The sequence below is a fragment of the Nerophis ophidion genome, linkage group LG12, assembly GCF_033978795.1.
Source record: "Nerophis ophidion isolate RoL-2023_Sa linkage group LG12, RoL_Noph_v1.0, whole genome shotgun sequence".
NCBI lineage: Eukaryota > Metazoa > Chordata > Actinopteri > Syngnathiformes > Syngnathidae > Nerophis > Nerophis ophidion.
In genome coordinates, this window is record NC_084622.1 from 21,291,376 (window position 1) to 21,308,875 (window position 17,500).

Below are 17,500 nucleotides of genomic sequence, written 5' to 3' on the forward strand. Positions count from 1 at the left end.
GCCGCCTTTAGCAACACAAACACAGCCGGTGTTTCATTGTTTACATTCCCAAAAGATGACGGTGAAGCTTTACTGCGGAACAGAGCGGGTCAAGCGAACACGGTTTAGTTTAGTTTAGTTTATTAAGGATCCCTGTTAGTCTACACCGCAGTGGAGACTATTCTTTCTGGGGTCCAGGCAAAAAAAACATCACACAATCACAAAACAGAAGATTCAAATGCAGTACAACATGATCCAATCATAAAATGTCATAATACAAAAATAGCAACAACAAAGAACCCAAAAAATATTAATAACTTATATTACATAATAATTTTCATACCAAAGATAAAAGAATAGAAATATGAAAATATATATATATTTTTTCAAAAATAAAACAAAGAACCAATGGCCTACAATATACACATTAGTGTACCAAAGACAAACAATCCGTTTCCCTACCACATGTCAGCCAGCAGGTTTCGGTGAGAAAATGGTGGTAATAAATCGGCTCTTACCGTAGACATGAGCGGAGAGCTTGCGTTTTTCCTCCTGCGCCTGTCAAAGAGGCAGCTGCGGACTCTCTTGCCTCCTCCTACCGGCCGCTCCCAACCGTCAGGATGCTTACACCGTGGAGGAGGGAGGAAGAAAAAAAAATCTCAGCCCGGCCGCCTTCGCCTCGTCGAGAAACGTGGCTTCCCTCGGAGACACTGGCGGTCACCACACCCCTCCGGCTTTCCCCCCCCCCTGCTCTGCCAAATTGCGTTGACAAAAGTGCCAGGTTTAAGCCACTTTTTTGCCGCACACTATTGCTATTGGATTGGACCACACACACAAAGTACAGTGTATTATGCAGCGATCATTTCGAAAGATCGTGTTTCGAAGAGGGGCCCTTGCGAAGGGCAGTGATGGGCATCGCCGCCACCCGTCGACTGGTGCGGGGCCGACCTTCAGGTTGTACAGGTACGACCATATAATCTCACTTAAACACTAGTAACACAATAAGCAGATAAGGGATTTTCCAGAATTATTCTAGTAAATGTGTCTAATAACATCCGAATCACTCCCACTGTATGTATATATATTTTTTTTTCTAGTCTTTCACTCTCACTTTCCTCATCCACGAATCTTTCATCCTCGTTCACATTAATGGGAAAATCGTCGCTTTTTCGGTCCGAATCACTCTCGCGGCTGGTGGCCATGATTGTAAACAATGTTCAGATGTGAGGAGCTCCACAACCCGTGATGTCACGCGCACATCGTCTGCTACTTCCGGTTCAGGCAAGGCTTTTTTATTAGCGACCAAAAGTTGAGAACTTTATCCTCGATGTTCTCTACTAAATCCTTTAAGCAAAAATATGGCAATATCGCGAAATGATCTAGTATGACACATAGAATGGACCTGCTATCCCCGTTTGAATAAGAACATCTCATTTCAGTAGGCCTTTAAAGTACAGTGTTTTATCTACCAATATTCAAACAGAGTGTTATTGTTCAAACTGTGTTTAATGTTGCAGTGCCATTTATATTTAATAAACTGTTAAATAAAACCTCTGCCTTGTTTTCAATGAATACCTAGGCCTACTACGCTACTGTATTTTGATGTTGGTCAATATGGTGATACATGGAGAGCCAAGTGTTTTCTGAGGTGGTACTTGGTACAAAAAATAATAATAATGAAGTCTGAGAACTACTGGGTTATAGAACATAAGAACATAATAAAAAAGTACTTTTCAGAAAGAAAAAAATCATTCATTGTTACCTTCTACAACTTATGATATACCTCAAAATAACTATTTAAATATTTTCAAAACATATAAAAAGATTGTTTTTTGACAAGTTATTTAATGAAGTAATTGTTCTTCGTGGGTGTGAGGCACAAGAAAAAAGGAAACAATTCCTAGAAGAAACCACAGCTAAATGCAATTCAGCTGTTGCGGTTTTATCCCTAACGACATCCACACTTCTGGAAATAAAGTTAGCTTTATACAAACCCTGTTTCCATATGAGTTGGGAAATCGTGTTAGATGTAAATATAAACAGAATACAATGATTTGCAAATCATTGTCAACCCATATTCAGTTGAATATGCTACAAAGACAACATATTTGATGTTCAAACTCATAAACTTTATTTCTTTTTTGCAAATAATAACTTACAATTTCATGGCTGCCACACGTGCCAAAGTAGTTGGGAAAGGGCATGTTCACCACTGTGTTACATCACCTTTTCTTTTAACAACACTCAATCAACGTTTGGGAACTGAGGAAACTAATTGTTGAAGCTTTGAAAGTGGAATTCTTTCCCATTCTTGTTTTATGTAGAGCTTCAGTTGTTCAACAGTCCGGGGTCTTGTCGTATTTTACGCTTCATAATGCGCAACACATTTTCAATGGGAGACAGGTCTGGACTGCAGGCGGGCCAGGAAATTACCCGCACTCTTTTTTTTACGAAGCCATACTGTTGTAACACGTCCTGAATGTGACTTGGCATTGTTTTGCTGAAATAAGCAGGGGGGCCCATGAAAAAGATGGCGCTTAGATGACAACATTTGTTGTTCCAAAACCTGTATGTACCTTTCAGCATTAATGGTGCCTTCACAGATGTGTAAGTTACCCATGCCTTGGGCACTAATGCACCCCCATACCATCACATATGCTGGCTTTTCAACTTTGCGCGATAACAGCATGGATGATTCGCTTCCCCTTTGGTCCGGGACACGATGTAGAATATTTCCCCAAAAAATTTCAAATGTGGACTCGTCAGACCAAAGAACACTTTTCCCCTTTGCATCAGTCCATCTTAGATGATCTCGAGCCCAGAGAAGCCGGCGGCGTTTCTGGATGTTTTTGATAAATGGCTTTTGCTTTGCATATTAGAGCTTTAACTTGCACTTACAAATGTAGCGACGAACTGTATTTAGTGACAGTGGTTTTATGAAGTGTTCCTAAGCCCATGTGGTGATATCCTTTAGAGATTGATGCCGGTTTTTTATACAATGCCTTCTGAGGGATCGAAGGTCACGGTCATTCAATGTTGGTTTCCGTCCATGCTGCTTACGTGTAGTGATTTCTCCAGATTCTCTGAAACCTTTTGATGATATTGTGGACCGTAGATGTTGAAATCCCGAAATTTCTTGCAATTGCACTTTGAGAAACGTTGTTCTTAAACTGTTTGACTATTTGCTCACACAGTAGTGGACAAAGGGGTGTACCTCGCCCCATCCTTTCTTGTGAAAGACTGAGCATTTTTCGGGAAGCTGTTTTTATGCCCAATCATGGTACCCCCCTGTTCCCAATTAGCCTGCACACCTGTGGGATGTTCCCAATAAGTGTTTGATGAGCATTCCTCAATTTTATCAGTATTTATTGCCAGATTTCCCAACTTCTTTGTCAAGTGTTGCTAGCATCAAATTCTAAAGTTAATGATTTTTTGTACGGAAAAAAAAATGTTTATCAGTTTGAACATCAAATATGTTGTCTTTGTAGCATATTCAACTGAATATGGGTTGAAAAGGATTTGCAAAGCATTGTATTCTGTTTATATTTACATTTAACACAATTTCCCAACTCTTATGGAAACAAGGTTTTTTTTTACACACACACATATATATATATATATATATATATATATATATATGAAACCGACTAGACCTGACAAATAACTCGTTATGGGTGACTAATGATTAAGACTTGTGGATGTAAACTTCTGAGAGCAACTGAAGGCTTCACTGACAATTTCATGTCAAATACCAAGTGTGTGACTCACCCACAGGCTGTGTTTCTTCCCTCGACCGTGGCCCTTTTCAAAGAAAAGTTAATTACTAAATCATGAACATGAACTTCGAGGGAGCAGTTCTTTGTTAGCATACTTCCTTTAGAAGCCATTGTGTCTGGAGTAGCACAGGGATTGGGCTGGAATTGCTTTAGTTCTTTTTGATATTAACTACAGGAGTGTATTCCGAGGGTTCAGACGTGACTCCAGGCAAGAATTGTTTCCTCCAAAGAACTCTGGGTTATTGTTTAATTTGGCTCGAACAATCCCGTCAGAAGACGCTTGTGTTGTGTGAAGCCATGACATGTTCTGCTGTCTTTGCTAATCAGTCACTCAGCTCCCAATTATCGGAATATTTACCCAGACCGACTGGAATCGTCCCATGTTAAGCTTGACCAAACGGACAGCTGTCCATCGAGTAAGTCACTCTTGATGTGGGATCTGAACCGAGGATGTCCTTGAGGCTTGTGCAGCCCTTTGAGACACTATATAATTACACTTTGATTGATTGATTACTGATCATGATTCATGCTGCACATCACCGTTCACTACAGCACAAACAGAACATGAAATGTGGGCTAATACAAACCCTGTTTCCATAAGAGTTGGGAAATTGTGTTGGATGTAAATATAAACGGAATACAATGATTTGCAAATCCTTTTCAACCCATATTCAGTTGAATATGCTACAAAGACAACATATTTGATGTTCAAACTCATAAACATTTTTTTGTGGAAATAATAATTCACTTTAGAATTTGATGCCAGCAACACGTGACAAAGAAGTTGGGAAAGGTGGCAATAAATACTGATAAAGTTGAGGAATGCTCATCAAACACTTATTTGGAACATCCCACAGGTGTGCAGGCTAATTGGGAACAGGTGGGTGGCATGATTGGGTATAAAAGCAGCTCCCATGAAATGCCAAGTAATTCACAAACAAGGATGGGGCGAGGGTCACCAATTTGTAAGCAAATTGTCGAACAGTTTTAGAACATTTCTCAATGAGCTATTGCAAGGAATTTAGGGATTTTACCATCTACAGTCTGTAAAATCATCAAAAGGTTCAGAGAATCTGGAGAAATCACTGCACGTAAGCGATGATATTACGGACCTTTGATCCCTCAGGCGGTACTGCATCAAAAACAGACATCAGTGTGTAAAGGATATCACCACATGGGCTCAGGAACATTTCATAAAACCACTGTCAGTAACTACAGTTGGATGCTCCATCTGTAAGTACAGGTTAAAACTCTGCTATGCAAAAAAAAACCATTTATCAACAACACCAAGGAACGCCGCTTGCTTCGCTGGGCCCGAGCTCACCTAAGATGGACTGATGCAAAGTAGAAAGGTGTTCTGTGGTGTGATGAGTCCACATTTCAAATAATATTTGGAAACTGTGGACGTTTTGTCCTCCGGAACAAAGAGGAAAATAACCATCCAGCATTTTATAGGCGCAAAGTTGAAAAGCCAGCATCTGTGATGGTATGGGGGTGCATTAGTGCCCAAGGCATGGGTAACTTACACATCTGTGAAGGCACCATTAATGCTGAAAGGTACATACAGGTTTTGGAGCAACGTATGTTGTCATCCAAGCAACGTTATCATGGACGCCCCTGCTTATTTCAGCAAGACAATGCCAAGCCACGTGTTACAACAGCGTGGTTTCGTAGTAAAAGAGTGCAGGTACTTTCCTGGCCCGCCTACAGTCCAGACCTGTCTCCCATTGAAAATGTGTGGTGCATTATGAAGACAGCGGAGACCCCAGACTGTTGAAGGACTGAAGCTCTACATAAAACAAGAATGGGAAAGAATTCCACTTTCAAAGCTTCAACAATTAGTTTCCTCAGTTCCCAAACATGTATTGAGTGTTGTTAAAAGAAAAGGTGATGTAACACAGTGGTGAACATGCCCTTTCCCAACTACTTTGGCACGTGTTGCAGCCATGAAATTCTAAGTTAATGATTATTTGCAAAAAAAAAATAAAGTTCATGAGTTTGAACATCAAATATCTTGTCTTTGTAGCATATTCAACTGAATATGGGTTGAAAAGGATTTGGAAATCATTGTATTCCGTTTATATTTACATCTAACACAATTTCCTAACTCATATGGAAACGGTGTTTGTACTTATTCCGTACAATTGACCACTAAATGGTAACGGTGTGGCGCAGTGGGAGAGTGGCCGTGCGCAACCCGAGGGTCCCTGGTTCAATCCCCACCCAGTACCAACCTCGTCACGTCCATTGTGTCCTTGAGCAAGACACTTCACCCTTGCTCCTGATGGGTGCTGGTTAGCGCCTTGCATGGCAGCTCCCTCCATCAGTGTGTGAATGTGTGTGTGAATGGGTAAATGTGGAAGTAGTGTCAAAGCGCTTTGAGTACCTTGAAGGTAGAAAAGCGCTATACAAGTACAACCCATTTATTTAGTGAACAAAAACACAGACCGCCCCCAATTAAAATCAACAGGAAGTTTGCTATTCCCACTTCAATACAACAACTGCATTCTTTTCACCATGCATTAGAGCAGGGGTGTCAAATTCAAATACAGAGTGGGCCAAAATTTTAAACGGAACAAAGCCACGGGCCAAGGTTGAACAAATGAACATTTTAATAGGGACCCAAACAAGTTTTGCATTGAATATTGACCAAGCAAGGCTTATATAACTTTATAGTGACATGCAAAATCGAGTTTCAAATAATAATAATAATAATAAAAAAATATCAATGTCATATCAAATAAAATTTAAATAAAAATTGGGTGCCTCTTTTCTATTTGCAGCTTTCTGAGGTAAATATCAAAATAAACTTTGTCCGCAGGCTAATAATAAATTTGAAAATAGAATAACAATAATGAATGAATCAAACATTCAAGCCTTGAAGTAACAAGAGAAAGTGCATGAATAAATTGTTAATTATTGCTCAGTTTGCTACACTGATTTGTTTGAACAATGAAAATTGAACAAGCAATAATTATATAACTTAATAGTGCAAAATCAACATTAAAAAAAAATAACGAAAAAAAATGGTCAAATAAATACAATTCAAATAAAATATTTAATGCCTCTTCTATTTGCAGCCTTCTGAAGTAAATATCAACATTACATTTTTCCACAGGCTAATAAATGAAAAAATAATGAGATGGGTGGGGTTGGTGGTGGGGGGCAGGTTTTGGTGGTAGTCAGTGCTGCAAGGGTTTCTGGGTATTTGTTCTGTTTATGTTGTGTTACGGTGCGGATGTTCTCCCGAAATGTGTTAGTCATTCTTGTATGGTGTGGGTTCACAGTGTGGCGCATATTTGTAACAGTGTTAAAGTTGTTTATACGGCCACCCTCAGTCTGACCTGTATGGCTGTTGAGCAACTATGCTTGGCATTCACTTAAGTGTGCGTACAAGTCGCATATATCATGTGACTTGGCCGGCACGCTGTTTGTATGGAGTAAAAGCGGACGTGACAACATATTGTAGACAATGCTAAAGGCAGTGCCTTTATAGTACCGGCGGGCCAGCTCTAATGTTAATTTGATATTGCCTCAAGGGCCAAATGAAATTGTATGGCGGGCCATATTTGGCCCGCGGGCCAGAGTTTGACACCCATGCATTAGAGTCTCAATATGGCGGCACCAAGGCGTCCTTATAAAATGCCCAAGCCACTTTACAACTGTTATTACTATGAGACTGATGTATAAGACATGTGTACAACTTTTTCTGTGTGTAATAATCCATCCATCCATCTTCTACCGTTTATCCAGGCTTGGGTCGGGGGGGCAGCAGCTAAAGCTGTCCTGTCCATTGCTGCTTGCAGCTTTAATTTGACTTGTTTTGGAATGTCTTGACAAGCCAATTTTTCCTGTTCTATTGGCAGATAATTTTGCTTCGTTCAAATAAAATACCACTAATTTTTGTTTAGTTTTTTCTTGTTTTTGAACACTGACTTTTTGCAGTGTTGGTACGTCCCAGTTTGTGCAAGTCCGCTTGAATGGAGGGGTCCGTATTTTCCTCATATTCCCATAATACGGAAATGTAGGCCGGCTGACCCCTTCCTTGGTTGAATTGCTGCAGCCTGCAACACCGCATCCGAGAGCTGACATCTGACAGCCTACCAACATATGTAGCCTCCAGCCTCCAGTCCACTAGAAACTAGGGTGTTAATTCTGTAGAAATCCCAGGAAAAATGCGTAACTTTCTCTTGACATCATGCATGATGGGCCGGCTGTTGAACAATTTTAGAGGTGTATTTTTCAGAGAAAGTCTCCCGTACGAGGGAAAAAGCACAGGTCCAATATTGTGGATCTAACCCAGGGGTGTCCAAAGTGCGGCCCGGGGGCCATTTTTTAACATCCCTACGGCACATTTTAAAAATACCATGCAAAAAAATGTAAAACATAAAAAGTGGTATAAAAGAGCAAACAGGTGAACTGTAACAAGAACATGTTGCTATGTTTACTCTAATAACACAAAGCTGGCTGTTTCTTTCTTAAAGGGGAACATTATCACCAAACCTATGCAAGCGTCAATATATACCTTGATGTTGCAGAAAAAAGATCATGTATTTTTTTAACCGATTTCCGAACTCTAAATGGGTGAATTTTGGCAAATTAAACGCCTTTCTGTTTATCGGTCTTTTAGGTAATACAGCCGCCATATTCATTTTCACATTACAAACACCGGGTCTCAACTCTGTTAATTTCCGTTTTTTCGACTATTTTTTGGAACCTTGGAGACATCATGCCTCGTCGGTGTGTTGTCGGAGGGTGTAACAACACTAACAGGGAGGGATTCAAGTTGCACCACTGGCAAGAAATCTGCCGCCGGACCCCCATTGAATGTGCCAGAGTGTCTTCACATTTGACCGGCGATGCTAAGACAGACATGGCACAGAGATGTATGGATAACCTGCAGATGCATTTGCAACGATTAAGTCAACAAAATCACAAACGTGAGTTTTGTTGATGTTGTTGACTTATGTGCTAATCAGACATATTTGGTCACGGCATGACTGCCAGCTAATCGATGCTAACATGCTACGTTAATCGATGCTAACATGCTATTTACGCGAGCTGTATGTACATTTGAAACTAGATACCCACATTTAATGCGAAACAAACACTTACCAATCGACGGATTTAAGTTGCTCCAGTGTCACAAGATGCGAAAGTCCTGATCGTTCGGTCGCACATTTTACCGGCGATGCTAATAAGGCAGCCATGCTATGGGCCACTTCATTAGGTACACCAACGCTATGGCCGAATAGCGTCAATAGCTATTCGCTCAATAGCTTCAGTTTCTTCTTCAATTTCGTTTTCGCTATCTGCCTCCATACTCCGACCATCTGTTTCAATACATGCGTAATCTGTTGAATCGCTTAAGCCGCTGAAATCCGAGTCTGAATCCGAGCTAATGTCGCTATATCTTGCTGTGGTAACCGCCATGTTGTTTGTATTGGCAGCCCTGTATGACGTCACAGGGAAATGGACAGTGGTTTTGAAGATAGCGAAAATAAGGCACTTTAAAGCTTTATTTAGGGATATTCCGGGACCGGTAAAATTTAGAAAAAAAATACAACAAGCCACTGGGAACTGATTTTTATTGTTTTTAACCCTTTTGAAATTGTGATAATGTTCCCCTTTAAATAAAAAAGAGATAGTGAATTAAAATTAATTATGAATTATTGACCAATCCAAGGCTCCAATTACGTCACATTAAATATTCCACATTGAGATATTTTGGGGGGCAAATGTTGGATAGTTTGTGTTTGCCATACAAAAACTGAGCTGTTTTTTTTTCTTCAAGAATGGCCTAAAACGAACAAACAAAAAAACATAAACAAAAAAAAGAACTTATCCTGGACGGATAGATCTGAAGTTCATCTCGAGACCATTGTGTTAAAAGTAAAGAGTAAAAAAATGTATATTATATATAATTAATTTTTTAACACTTTAAAGGCCTACTGAAATGAGATGTTCTTATTTAAACGGGGATAGCAGGTCCATTCTATGTGTCATACTTGATCATTTCGCGATATTGCCATATTTCTGCTGAAAGGATTTAGTAGAGAACATCCACGATAAAGTTCGCAACTTTTGGTCGCTAATAAAAAAGCCTTGCCTGTACCGGAAGTAGCAGACGATGACGTCACAAGTGTGGGGGCTCCTCACATATTCACATTGACTTTAATGGGAGCCTCCAACAAAAAGTACTATTCGGACCGAGAAAACGACAATTTCCCCAATAATTTGAGCGAGGATGAAATATTCGTGTTTGAGGATATTGATAGCGACGGACGAGAAAAAATACATAAAATAAAATAAAATTTAAAAAAAAGTTTAAAAAACAAATACGCGATTGCATTCAGACGTTTTTAGACACATTTACTAGGATAATTCTGGGAAATCCCTTATCTGCCTGTTGTGTTGCTAGTATTTTAGTGAGTTTAATAGTACCTGATAGTCAGAGGTGTGTCTCCACGGGTGTGTTGACGCCAATGTCTCAGGGGAGTCGACAGCACAAGCTCAGCTGATCTCCGGTAAGAAGCGACTTTTTAACCACAATTTTCTCACCGAAACCTGCTGGTTGACATTTGGTATGGATCCATGTTCGCTCGACCGCGCTCTGATCCATAGTAAAGTCTCACCTCCAGGAATTTTAAACAAGGAATCACGATTTGTTTGTGTGGCTAAAGGCTAAAGCTTCCCAACTCCATCTTTCTACTTTGACTTCTCCATTATTAATTGAACAAATTGCAAATGATTCAGCAACATAATAAGTTTGAAGAAATATTTCACAAATATTCTTCGTAGAAAAAACAGAAGCTAAAATGAAGAATTAAATTAAAATGTATTTATTATTCTTTACAATGAAAAAAAATTGAACATTGATTTAAATGGTCAGGAAAGAAGAGGAAGGAATTTAAAAGGTAAAAATGTATATGTGTTTAAAAATCCTAAAATAATTTTTAAGGTTGTATTTTTTTCTCTAAAATTGTCTTTCTGAAAGTTATAAGAAGCAAAGTAAAAAAATTAAAAAATTAATTCATTTGAACATGTGAAGACCAAGTCTTTAAAAATTTTTCTTGGATTTTGAAATTCAATTTGAGTTTTGTCTCTCTTAGAATTAAAAATGTCGAGCAAAGCGCGACCAGCTTGCTAGTAAATTAATACAATTTAAAAAATAGAGGCAGCTCACTGGTAAGTGCTGCTATTTGAGCTATTTTTAGAACAGGCCAGCGGGCGACTCGTCTGGTCCCTACGGGCGACCTGGTGCCCGCGGGCACTGCGTTGGTGACCCCTTAACTAGAGATTTAAAACTTGAACATTAAAAATAATAATACTGAATAATGACACATTTTTTACATTTTATTTTTACCAAAACGCTTTGGGATCAAGCCTGAGTGGAGGCCTAAATGTATATTTTTTATACATGTATTGTTTTTTTTAAATAAATGGCCCCCGCTTGCAATGATTATTCAGTGTGCGGCCCTCAGTGGAAAAAGTATGGACACCCCTGATCGAACCATTTGATTTTGAGGGGTACGTCTTTGAAATGTTAACTGTTTTCTTTTGTTTTCTCAGCCTTTTGTCGGAAAGGCAGGAAGAAAGCCCTGAGGGCTAAAAGCTGAAAGGAGGCCGGCAGGGCGAGGTGGTCCCTCTTCGTACTCAAGTATTATTTGCCTCGACCTTAAGGGGGCTAGAAGGACGATCCAAAACGGACACGAAAACTTTTGGTTCTGATTTGTGTACATCAACAAGTCTTTTCCCAGAGCCAATCTGGATTATTATGATCAAGGTACCTCAAGTTGCATCATTTGGCAGTAATAGTGCTTCAGAGAAGTCAGCTTTAAATTAAGGCTTTGGAAGAGATTTGTTTTTGTTGACGTATAGTAACTAGATGAATCCATGAATATTATATGAAATAACTTATTTTGCTACGCTGTAAACCAGGGGTAGGGAACCTATGGCTCTAGAGCCAGATGTGGCTCTTTTGATGACTACATATGGCTCTCAGATAATATTTATATAGCGATTTTCTCTAGTGACTTCAAGCGCTTTACAAAGTGACACCCAATATCTAAGTTCCATTTAAACCAGTGTGGGTGGCATTGGTGTAAGGTGTGTAAAATGTCTTGCCCAAGGACACAACGGCAGTGAGTAGGATGGCGGAAGCGGGAATCGAACCTGGAACCCTCAGATTGCTAGCACGGCCACTCTACCAACCGAGCTATGCCGAGTAACCGTGTAAAACTCTTCCATATCAGTAGGTGGCAGTCGGTAGCTAATTGCTTTGTAGATGTGGGAAACAGCGGGAGGCAGAGTGCAGGTAAAAAGGTGTCTAATGCTTAAACCAGGGTTAGGGAACCTATGGCTCTGGAGCCGGATGACTGCATCAGGCTCTCAGATAAATCTTAGCTGACATTGCTTAACACGATAAGTAATGAATAATTCTGCTGGTAATCACAGTTTCAAAAATAACGTTCAAATTATAAAACATTCTCATGCATTTTAAACCAACCATCCGTTTTCTACCGCACCTGTTCAAGATGTCGCATTAATGGTAAGAAGTATTATATGTATTATTGGTTAACTTTTATAATAACAATGTTGTTAAAGAGAATAAGAGACTTATTATACTCTACAAATTTTGGTAATACTTAAAAATGCACAAATTTAGTTGTATTCAGTGTTGAAAAATGTTATATGGCTCTTACGGGAATACATTGTGCTATATTTGGCTTTCGTGGCTCTCTCAGCCAAAAAGGTTCCCGACCCCTGCTGTAAACTGAGGGACAAGTTGCAACCTCCGTAATCCTCCGCAAACGGTCAACCTCCCCCCAGGACAATGCTTTCCCAGCCAAGTGTGGACTACATTTGCACGACCTATTGAACGAACTTCACTGATAGCCACGTCGATGAACTCAAGCTCTAAAGTCTATTGCAGTGGTACCTCGGTTTTTGTCAGTACAGTCGTTCCTCGTCACCTCGCGCTTCAAATATTGCAGATTCACGATACATACTTGGTCATTTTGTCTACAGTTTTTGGAGTACTAAATCAAACGTTTTCAAGTATAAAATATGATTAAATAAACTAAACGGACGCGACAAAGTTGGTAGTAGGTAGGGATTGAACCAGGAACCCTCAGGTTGCTGTCACGGCCACTCTCCCAACCGCGCCACGCCGTCCCCATACTCACTTGGAAGTCTCCAATCACAGCGGGAGTCAAGCGAGAAGGCTTTACCGACAACAACCGACAGCCTCAGGCATTGTTACTATTTTTGGAATAAAATAGTGTAAAAGTGACGAGAGGCTGTTACTTCATGTCTGGAGGGTTCTTATGTTAAAAAGTGTACCGTATTTATTGGACTATAAGGCGCACTTAAAATGCTTCCATTTTCTCAAAAACCGACAGTGCGCCTAATGTACTGCATAATTCTGGTTGTGTTTACTGACCTCGAAGCTATGGTTTAATACGTGTGATCAGTAGATGGCAGTCACACATAAGACATTAGCCGGTAAACGACACCAAAAACTTTAAATGTTCCATCGAGAATATTGAGCATTACACACGGCGCTCAAATCTCTGTCAAAATGTTTTAGTACGACTTCGGTAAGCTATGAAGCCTAACCGCTTGATGGATTGGCGGTAGAGATGTCCGATAATATCGGACTGCCGATATTATCGGCCGATAAACGCTTTAAAATGTAATATCGTAAATTATCGATATCGGTTTCGGAAAGAAAAATGTATGACTTTTTTTAAAACGCCGCAGTTCGGAGTGGTACACGGACGTAGGGAGAAGTACAGAGCAGTTGCGTCTCCGAGTCATACTTGCCAACCCTCCCGATTTTACCCGGAGATTCCCGAATTTCAGTGCCAATCCCGAAAATCCCCCGGGGAAACCATTCTCACGAATTTCTCCCGATTTCCACGCAGAAAACAATATTGGGGGCGTGCCTAGAATCACATAAACTCTACGGCTTTTAGCACACACAAGTAAATGCGACGCATACTTGGTCAACCGCCATACAGGTCAGACTGAGGGTGGCCGTATAAACAACTTTAACATTGTTACAAATATGCACCACACTGTGAACCCACACCAAACAAGAATGACAAACACATTTCGGGAGATCATCCGCACCGTAACACAACATAAACACAACAGAACAAATATCCAGAACCCATTGCAGCACTAACTCTTCCGGGACGCGACAATATAGGCCCTGCCGCTACCTCCCGGGCGAGCATGTCCCAAATTCCAAGCTGCTGTTTTGAGGCATGTTAAAAAAAATAATACACTTTGACTTCAATAATACATATGGCAGCGTCATGTTGGCATTTTTTTCCATAACTTGAGTTGATTTATTTTGGAAAACCTTGTTGCATTGTTTAATGCCTCCAGCGGGGCATCACAACAAAATTAGGCATAATAATGTGTTAATTCCACGACCGTATATATCGGTATCGGTTGATATCGGAATCGGTAATTAAGAGTTGTACAATATCGGAATATCGGATATCGGAAAAAAAGCCATTATCAGACATCTCCTAGTTATTGATTGAAGTAAAATCTGAATGTCATTAAAACAGTTAGCTCCATCTTTTGACACTTCTTCCACTCCCGTTCTTGCACGCTACACCGCTACAACAAAGATGACGGGGAGAAGACGCCGTCGAAGGTGACCCACGTAAATAAGACCGCCCACAAAACGGCGCATTCCGGAAGCGACCGTCAGAAAGCGGCTTGAAGATGATCTGTAAAACATCATCTATGCAACATTTTGACCAAAGAACTACCATTACATTTTATGTAGACCACAAGGAAGTGTTTTACATTTAGAAAAAAATCATGGTAACACTTAAGTATGGGGAACATATTCACCATTAATTAGTTGCTTATTAAAGTAACAAATACTTAATTTACATTTATTTGGACACTAGGGGAACAACCAAGGGTTGGAATTGGGGGTTAAATCACCAAAAATGATTCCTGAGCTGCTGCTCACTGCTCCCCTCACCGCCCAGGGGGTGATCAAGGGTGATGGGTCAAATGCAGAGAATAATTTCGCCACATCTAGGGTGTGTGTGACAGTCATTGGTACTTTAACTTTTTTTAACTTAATATAAGGGTTAGGGTTACTAATAAGCAATAATTCTGAGGTTATTAAAGGAAGACTCTTAGTCAATGGCTTACTCGTTGTATAATAAGGCCATGCAGAATAAGGCATTAATAAGTGCTTAATAATGACTAATTAAGAGCCAATATGTCACTAATTTGCATGTTAATAAGCGACTAATTAATGGTGAATGTTTTCCCCATACTAAAGTGTTATCAAAATCAAATTATGATCCCTTTAATGCACTTTATAATCCGGTGCGCCTTATGGGCCGAAAAATACGGCATTTAAAAGGTTGTAAACAGGTTTTTTTTATGCTCTAGCTATGAAATATTTGATTTATAATGAATTATTCCTCCTTCGCATTAATACATGTATCGCTGTCAAGTCTGAAATCAACAAGCAGCGATAAATGAGGGACGACTGTAATCCATTTCGAAGGGTCATTTTTTCCATAGGAAATCATATAAATCCTTTCAATTGTTGTGTTCGGACCAGATGTTCCTCCAAGGGAATTTAAGTTACTGGTCAATCCCAAGTTCTTTTGATGACACATAAACTGAGTTTCAATGATCACCCAGATCAGAATAGGTATTTTGCAATTTATTCCAAAGCTTTGGAGAGACCAACCTAAAAACAACACATTTTAAATCGTGTCGCCAAGTTGATCTGAAATCCTTACGGAAGCGCTGTCTTCTTCAATATGTCCCTCGCCCCCACCCGGAAGGAACGAATGCACATGTCTATTGTTCTCCTTAGCTGGGAACAGGATGAGATAAGAAGGGAGTATTGATACTCCTCACATTCCTAAAGCCAAGGTTAACTTGCAGTGTACCATGGACATGAGATTAAAAAATAGAATGAGTACAAATGGAAAAGCCACACCGTTTGATGGATTGTCGGCCCATTACGGCTACCGAGGTCAGAGATACAAATATTACTATGCTGTGTGTATAAAGCCCGCAAAATGGTACCCATTAGCGCAGTGGTTCTCAAATGGGGGTAAGCATACCCCTGGGGGTACTTGAAGGTATGCCAAGGGGTACGTGAGATTTTAAAAATATTCTGACAATAGCAACAATTCAAAAATCCTTTATAAATATATATATTGAATAATATTAAAAAAAAAATGAATGTAAGTTCATAAACTGAAAAGAAATGCAATAATGCAATATTCAGTGTTGACAGCTAGATTTTTTTTTTTGCGGACATGTTCCATAAATATTGTTTATGTCTAAAATATAATTTTTTTGTGAAGAAATGTTTAGAATGAAGTTGATGAATCCAGATGGATCTCTATTACAATCCCCAAAGAGGGCACTTTAAGTTGATGATTACTTCTATGTGTAGAAATCTTTATTTATAATTGAATCAAGTGTTTATCTTTCAACAAGTTTTTAGTTATTTATACATCTTTTTTTCCAAATAGTTCAAGAAAGACCACTACAAATGAGCAATATTTTGCACCGTTATACAATTTAATAAATCAGAAACTGATGACATAGTGCTGTATTTTACTTCTTTATCTCTTTTTTTTTTAACCAAAAATGCTTTGCTCTGATTAGGGGGTACCGTATTTCCTTGAATTGTCGCCGGGGCGCTAATTATTTTAAAACCTCTTATCACTCCGGCGCATGCGTTAAATTTAGGCCTGCGCTTATAAATTTGAGTGTGATGGAAGGTTACTACCATCATGAAAAGCACATTTAATAAAAAAAAAAAAACGTTATTATGGTCCTACCTTTACTTATAAATGAAGTCCATGGTCAGCTCCTTCTGATCAAAAGCATCGATAACTTGTTTATAGAAGTCTTCCTTATCTTTCTTCAGTTTTAAAAGTCTCTCTGTCTTGATGGAGATATTCCTTTATTACCTCCTGCTTCTATTGAAAGTCCAGTTTAAAAAACTGTTTTATTTTAGATATGTAATCCTCCATGTTAAAAGCGCAAGCGAGAGGAAAAAATAAACGATCGCTGCTCACTCTTGCTGCTTGTTGTCACTTCTTCTGCAGCCGAGTAGTCGCAAGAAGGATCACTAGCGCCCTCTACTACCAGGAGGCGGGAGTCATTTAATGACTCATATTTGACACACGCAGCTACGGTATATTGATAAAACATAGCTGCTTACTGTTCTTTTTAGCATATTCAATAGCTTGGACCTTAAATCCTACTGAATAGCTCTTAATCTTCTTCCCTTTATCCGATTTCAAATTATTGAAATCAGCCTCCTCCATTTAGAAAATAATGACAGGTGAAGTGTCACTCGTGACGTGATGAGTTTGACCCGGCGGAAATTCCAGGCATATGCTAATTATTTGGCGAAACGAGTTTGACCCGGCGGAAATTCTAGACATGCGCTAAAAAAAATTATATTTTGCGAAACGAGTTTGACCCGGCAGTAATTCCAGGAAGGCGCATGCTATATACCAGGCGGCAAGTCAAGGAAATACGGTACTTGAATTAAAAAAATGTTCACAGGGGGTACATCACTGAAAAAAGGTTGAGAACCACTGCATTAGCGGACGTATTATCTGGCAATTTGTTTCGCAATATACGCAAAACCAACTTTTCCTACCTTTTGGTACCTGCTGATGTGTATTTGGGATCTGCGTAAGTCCTGAAAATGTGCGCGC

General features: G+C 39.5%; 1 protein-coding gene across 1 annotated transcript in view; it reads left to right on the forward strand.

Annotated features, from left to right (window-relative positions):
- Positions 1-17,500, forward strand: part of il34 (interleukin 34) — a 150,898-nt gene that overhangs the window by 131,940 nt on the left and 1,458 nt on the right. The window contains exon 8 of the mRNA XM_061917069.1: positions 11,328-17,500. This exon is cut by the window's right edge and continues 1,458 nt beyond it. Within this exon, the coding sequence (XP_061773053.1) occupies positions 11,328-11,374 (47 nt within the window). The 3' untranslated portion in view covers positions 11,375-17,500. The remainder of the gene's footprint in view (positions 1-11,327) is intronic.